A 7,542-nucleotide genomic window follows, 5' to 3' on the forward strand; every position below is an offset into this window, starting at 1 on the left:
TTTAATATATTTTAATTAAAAAATAAAAAAATCATTTAAATTTTTTTAGACATTTAACCCCTCTTAAAGGTAAATTATCTATTAATTTTTAGTAAGTGAATAACTACAGTTAGATAAAGGAATAGCATAGTGTATAATCTATTATTAGACATAGGGACAACTTGCGGAAAAAAGTAGAAAGAAAATTTTCAAAGCTAGCAATTTTAGGATGATTAGGGGAGGATTATGATAATGATTGTACTAAGTAGATACAACTATAATGGGAAAATTTTTAATTAATTATGGTGTACTCTATAAGAAGAGAGAAAAAATTTGAATAAAATGAAGTTGTTATTTGTAGAAAGTAAGAGAGGACATGTGTGCAGGTATACAGGCATTGAAATATCAATTTTGTAATAAATTTTCCATTTAATGCTTTCACCTACACTGCGCTTATTTTGAGAAGATGTAGTTTTGAAGCATTTAATGCCCCCACTTCTCACTCTCTTTCACCACAGGCCACCGATAACTTTGACAACAAAGGGCTAAAAAAAATGTCATTATCTGTTAACTTTTTGAACTGATAAATTTTGTTTAAATTGTAGTGATAATGAGAGTATTGTAATAATTTGGTATTAGTGTTTTTGGTGTGTTTGATGAATCAACTGAGCTAGCATGGAGAAGGAGGAGTGGTATTTTGGTTCTATAAAGGTGGAAGGAAGCAATGAATTTTTGATTGTGTGGTTTGTTTAATTGTTTAATTTGTGTAATGGGATTTTTAAATAAGTGTTGTGTGGTAATGTGGAAATGTAGATACTTTGTAAGAGCTTTTATGTTTATTCTGATATTTTCAAAAGTATCAGGGTTTGGTTCAATGTCTTCCATTGCTATTTCCTATGGTGAATATGGTTCTGTTTTTTGTGGGTTGAAGTCAGATGGATCTCATTTGGTAAGCTGTTATGGCTCTACATCTTCTATAATATATTCAACTCCAGCTCATTTCCCTTTTATTGGTCTTACTGCTGGAAATGGCTTTGTATGTGGACTTTTGATGGATTCTTATCAGCCTTATTGCTGGGGGAAAAGTAATTTTGTACAAATGGGGGTGCCTCAGCCTATGATCAAAGGGTCTCAGTATTTGGAAATATCTGCAGGGGAAAATCATTTGTGTGGACTAAGGCAACCTTTAATGGGGAAGCATAGGAACACTTCACTTGTTGATTGTTGGGGTTATAATATGACTACAAATAATGAGTTTGAAGGTCAGATCCACTCTATTTCAGCTGGTTCTGAGTTTAATTGTGCTTTGTTTTCTGTTAATAAGAGTGTTTTATGTTGGGGGGATGAAACTAGTAGTCAGGTTATTACCCTAGCACCAAAAGATTTGAGATTTATTAAGATTGCAGCTGGGGGATATCATGTTTGTGGGATTCTAGAAGGGGTGAATTCTCAAGTGTATTGCTGGGGTAGGAGCATGAATCTTGAAGAAGAATTCTCTGTTGCTCAACTTAATGTTGAATTGGCTGCCCCTAGTGATCCGATTATATCGGTTGTTGGTGGTAAGTTTCATGCTTGTGGGATTAGGAGCTATGACCGTCATGTCGTTTGTTGGGGTTATAGGGTTGAGAAAAGCACACCACCTCCTAGTGGAGTTAGGTTTTATGAGATAGCAGCTGGTGACTACTTTAGTTGTGGTATCCTGGCAGAAATTTCACTTTTGCCTGTTTGTTGGGGGTTTGGTTTTCCCTCATCGCTACCACTCGCTGTTTCTCCTGGAGTCTGCAAGCCTAGACCCTGTGCGTCTGGCTTCTATGAGTTCAACAATGGAACTACAACTTGCAAGTCTCCTGATTCTCGCATTTGCCTTCCCTGCACCAATGGCTGTCCTGCTGAAATGTATCAACAGGTTGAATGTAGCTCATCTAGGGACAGTCAGTGTACGTATAATTGTTCTAGTTGTACCTCTGTTGACTGCATTAACAACTGTTCTACTGCTGTTTCTGGAAAGAAGAACGCAAAATTTTGGTCACTCCAGTTACCAGTAATTGTTGCTGAGGTTGCATTTGCTGTATTCTTGGTGAGTGTTGTATCTCTGACTTCGATCGTATATGTTCGCTACAAATTAAGGAACTGTAGATGTTCAGGGAGAAGTCCTAGTCCTAGGAAGAACGGTTCTTTCCCAAAGGAAATTGCTAAAGATAGGGCTGAGTTAGATGATCTTAAGATAAGGAGAGCTCAGATGTTTACGTATGAAGATCTTGAGAGAGCAACTGAGGGATTCAAAGAAGAATCACAAGTTGGAAAGGGTAGCTTTTCGTGTGTGTTCAAAGGCGTTTTGAAGGACGGTACTGTGGTCGCTGTTAAGAGGGCTATAATGTCATCTGACATGAAGAAGAATTCAAAGGAGTTCCACACTGAGCTCGACTTGCTGTCCAGGTTAAATCATGCTCATTTGCTCAATTTGCTAGGTTATTGTGAAGAGGGTGGAGAGAGACTGCTAGTTTATGAGTACATGGCTAATGGCTCGTTACATGAACATCTACACGGGAAAAAGAAGGAGCAATTGGATTGGATAAGAAGGGTAACCATTGCAGTTCAAGCTGCTCGGGGAATCGAATATTTGCATGGTTATGCATGTCCACCCGTGATTCACAGAGACATCAAGTCCTCAAACATCCTTATAGATGAAGAACACAATGCTCGAGTAGCTGATTTTGGGCTTTCCTTGCTTGGACCGGCTAATAGCAGTTCCCCATTAGCAGAGTTACCAGCAGGAACACTTGGGTACCTCGATCCCGAGTACTACAGACTACATTATCTTACAACCAAGTCTGATGTCTATAGCTTTGGTGTTTTGCTTTTGGAAATTCTCAGTGGTCGTAAAGCCATTGACATGCAATACGACGAAGGGAACATAGTGGAATGGGCAGTCCCTTTAATCAAAGCTGGTGATATAGAAGCAATACTAGATCCAGTTTTGAAACCACCTTCTGATGCTGAAGCTCTTAGAAGAATCGCTAATATAGCCAGCAAATGCGTTAGGATGAGAGGGAAGGAAAGGCCGTCAATGGATAAAGTAACGACAGCTTTGGAGAGAGCACTTGCTCAATTGATGGGTAGTCCAAGCAATGATCAACCTATCTTACCAACAGAGGTTGTTCTAGGAAGCAGTAGAATGCACAAGAAGTCGTCATCAAATCGATCAACCTCAGAAACAACAGATGTTGCAGAAACTGAGGATCAGAGGTATGTCGAATTCAGAGCTCCTTCGTGGATTACGTTCCCAAGTGTAGCATCATCTCAGAGGAGAAAGTCTTCAGTATCGGACGCAGATGTTGAAGCAAAGAATTTAGAAAGTAGGAACTGTGGAAATGGAACTGATGGATTGAGAAGTTTGGAAGAAGAAATTGGACCAGCTTCTCCTCATGAACATTTGTTCTTGAAACACAACTTCTAATTAACATAACACTAAAAAGGAAATGCTATGCATGTTGATGCTTACTTATTTTGTTAGTGGAAGAAATGTATACAAGTAAAAGGGAAATGTTGATAAATGTGATCAAGAATTCTCCACTCAAGCTTTAGCTAGATGTTTGATCCTGTAATTGTAAGTTCAATCTTTCTTCTTCTTCTTTTTATGCATTCAATTCTGATTATTTTGATGTTTTCTTGGTAAACTAGACTTCATCATATCGTATGAGTGATACGAAAAACTAATACATGAATAACTTGTTCCTATTCAACTACCAAATGACCCTTTGATGTACCGGTGCCAAAATCAACTCAAACATGTCCAATAACTTGTTCCTATTCAACTACCAAATGACCCTTTGATGTACCGGTGCCAAAATCAACTCAAACATGTCCAATGTGCAGGGATGGAGCCAGCCTTCTATTAGGAGTTCATCCAAATTCGTTCGACGAAAAATATTACTATGTAAAATTATGCATATCGTAGATGTTGAGTCCATCGGTAAGTTCATTTGTTTAGTTGTTCAAATTTTAAACCTTTTATGAAAAATCCAATCCTCACTCTGCCACTAGCACTATATTTGATATTTTGATGAGTCTGGATCATGATGCGTTCGTGTTGAGTTGACCCTATGAATCAATCGGATCAGAGTAATGTAACCAAATACAAACAAGCAATATATAGGAAACTATATATCATATATATTATTATAAGTGGGAAAATTTTAAGTTCAGAGTTGGATTACTAAAATGTCCTTTACTTATTAAATTAGAAAATGTCATTTACAAAATTTGAAAATTAAATAAATAATGATAGCAAAACAGTTTTTTTTTAATCTTTAATTATTGATCCTTTGAGTTTCTGCAGTTTAAGTCATTCCAACCGAACTTAATGCTTTACACTAAATTCAATACTTAAGATTGAAGATAGATAGTCATAATCTCCTTGATTACAATTCAAAAACGTTTCATGTCATATTTTTCTTAGTTATTGTTGATCAATGTTTATATAATTTTCTCCACCTTTTCTTATTCTTTACATTACAAAACTCTATATAGGTATACAATAAGTTTTCTATCTCTCATTTTCCATTCATTCTCATTCTGCTAGAGATTATTTTTTTCCAGGTATATCTATCCTTTTCATATATATGTATGTGTGGTTTAAGCCTCAATCTTAATATGTTTAGTGATATAGTGTTTGATATGAAAACGGAATGATTATTTTTAAATTAGAACTATTTATCCCAATTTTTTAAATTAATCTTTTGGTTCATATAATTAATTTTCATCTTATGGAAACAAAGATCAAAAGATCTTCGAAAATGAAAATAATGTTCGTCAATTTTTTTATTTTCATTTAAAAAATACTATTGTATATTTTTTTTAAAAGAAAGAATGTAATTCATATAAGCACAAAAGAAACAGATTCTTATATTTGTGATTTCAGCAATAACTAGAATTGCATTTATTTCTTCTTCATGTCTTTGCTACTTTCGTCAAAGACTTTTATATCTGTTTATTATTTTTTTCGAGTAGAAATTCATTGTAAACTACTTCAATAAATAAGTTGTTTGATCTGGAAAAATAATTAGCTATTCATAGACATATTCATACCATTAGAAATTAAATCATAACTAAATTGTTAATTTCTGCATTTCTTATTATATAATTGAACTTTATAAAGAAATATTTAAAATAAAATATTAAGGAACAAACATACAACGCACGTTTCAGATACTAGTATTATTATAAGTGGGAAGATTTTGAGTTTAAAGTTAAATTACGAAACTGTCCTTCACCAAATTAAAATATTATAACACATCAAATTATTTAAATATTAAATGCACATACAAAATTCATTAACTATTTTTTATCTTAAGAAAAACTGAAAAAGAAATTAAATGTGGAATTAGAGAATTCATGTATCTATTTCATTTATACTACATTATCAAAAATCATGGAATTTTAGAAGAAAAAGATGATGAAACGTTATTTCTAAGTGAAACAATGAAGAAGTTGAAAAGTCATTACTAAATGATAAATTACCATTAAGAAAATAATTTTTACAATAAATAATAAATGGTACATGTATGCATAATATATATATATATATATATATATATATATATATATATATATATATATATATATATATATATATATATATATAAAAGCTCTATAGTATAATTAAATATAGACTAATTTAATTTAATACATATAATCAATAAATCTATTAAAGGAATCCCAAAGAGCATCAAAGAAAATTGTTTTCATTTTTCTCATGGACATATTTCAGTTGAGTAGGATTTCTTTAATCTTTGTTTTACGACTTCTTTTTCATTATTTTTCTCTTTTGTTTAAAGCAACATTTGCATGAAATAATAGATGATGAAGTATGTAGAGTTAATGAATATATAATGGAATCAAAGAATTGCCGAATTTAAACTTTGTGGGATGATATATGAAGGTTACCATTCCCATCATCAACATTAGCAAGATTCATGAGGTATGAAAGAAAGAAGATTGATTTCTTTGAAAGACTGATTTTAATAAATTTCATTAATTGATTTATTCTTTATAGTTTTTTATGATTATATTATTTAAAGATGAAAAACAATGTGTACAATTTAATATGTTATTACTGTATAGTGTATTTGTTGGGAGTCTTAAATGATATATAGCTGAATTATTTTCATTTAATTAATTTCTAAAATTTTGTTCCATGTCATTATTTACTAAGGTTTAACATATCTTTATTTTGAATTTTATTATGATTATAAATATCCATAAATTAGAGTGTTGATGCAATTTTACTATACTAGATGGATTGTTGATCTTGAAAGAAATAAAAAATAATTGAAATTGCCACTAAAATTATTTTTAAAAACTCAAAGGAAAGCTTCAAAAGCTTAGATAATTGATTTCTCCGGTATACTGATATTGTTAGTTTAATCAATTGGTTCATTATTTATAGTTTATTATAATTACTTTGTTTTATAGATGAAATACAATATTGCATTATTATTTTATTTAATTAATTTCTAAAATTTGTTTCCTGTCATTTTATCAAGGTTCAATAGATCTTTAGTTTTGAAAACAATTATTGTGGTGATGGAAAAATAAAGTTAAAGAAGTTAATTAAGCAATTTAAGATTATTTTTTGTGATGCAATTGACATTGGATAACATGTGCGATGCACGTGTCCAGGAACTAGTATATATATATATATGAGGAATTTTTAAAATTTACTATAATTTGGGTTTTAGATTATTTTAATATTTACCATTCAAGCAACTATAAGCAAAATGGTCCGTGTATACAAATATACAAATAAAAAAAGGTACATAAAACTATATTCATTCCACTTGCATTCATTTACCATTACTAATCAAATATCAATTGTTACGGAATTATATCATTTGATAATTAGAACTGACATACACTAAAACAGAAATGCATTACAGAGGTAATTTAATAGAAAAGCTCAAAACTTGAAATAAAATCTAAAACAATTAAATACAGGACAAAGATTAGATCTTGAAGTTTAGAATAAAAAAATTCCCTTCAACTTTAACACATAAAAAAGCAATTAACAAACATAGAGGATAAAAGGGAAGAAGAAGCAAAAGTTACAGGGAAAAATTAAAGAATTAAATACTTGGGCGAGTCCCCTTTAATTAATAATTACTACTTTTAAATATGTTCTTTAATTATTACCTTCTATAACAATAAATAGATATATCATGTATACTTATTTTATTAAGACATAATACATAAATATGATTCTTAATTTGGTTTCAGTGAATAACTATGACCTTTAACATTGAATGTGCACAAATAAACACTTAAACTTGTATAAATAGGTTATGTGAGTCCACCAAACAATACTAAGGAATATGTTAGAGAGGAAATACATTACATTACCCATTGAACAAACTTGAAGAGGAATCCTGATTCAGCTATAACTTATTTTAGGAAACTCCATTCAATTGAATCATATGCTTTCCTTGAGTCAACCTTCATGACACGCCTAGGGGATAAATCTTTCCTAGTATACCATTCGACACTTCATGACTAAATAGAATATTG

General features: G+C 31.4%; 1 protein-coding gene across 1 annotated transcript; it reads left to right on the forward strand.

Annotated features, from left to right (window-relative positions):
* The first annotated feature begins 292 nt into the window (after positions 1 to 292).
* Positions 293 to 3,635, forward strand: LOC101245615 (serine/threonine-protein kinase-like protein ACR4). The gene has a single exon (XM_004250783.5). The coding sequence runs from the start codon at positions 749 to 751 to the stop codon at positions 3,434 to 3,436; it is 2,688 nt and encodes an 895-aa protein (XP_004250831.3). The 5' UTR covers positions 293 to 748; the 3' UTR covers positions 3,437 to 3,635.
* The last annotated feature ends 3,907 nt before the right edge of the window (positions 3,636 to 7,542 follow it).

Source organism: Solanum lycopersicum, chromosome 11 (assembly GCF_036512215.1).
Source record: "Solanum lycopersicum chromosome 11, SLM_r2.1".
NCBI lineage: Eukaryota > Viridiplantae > Streptophyta > Magnoliopsida > Solanales > Solanaceae > Solanum > Solanum lycopersicum.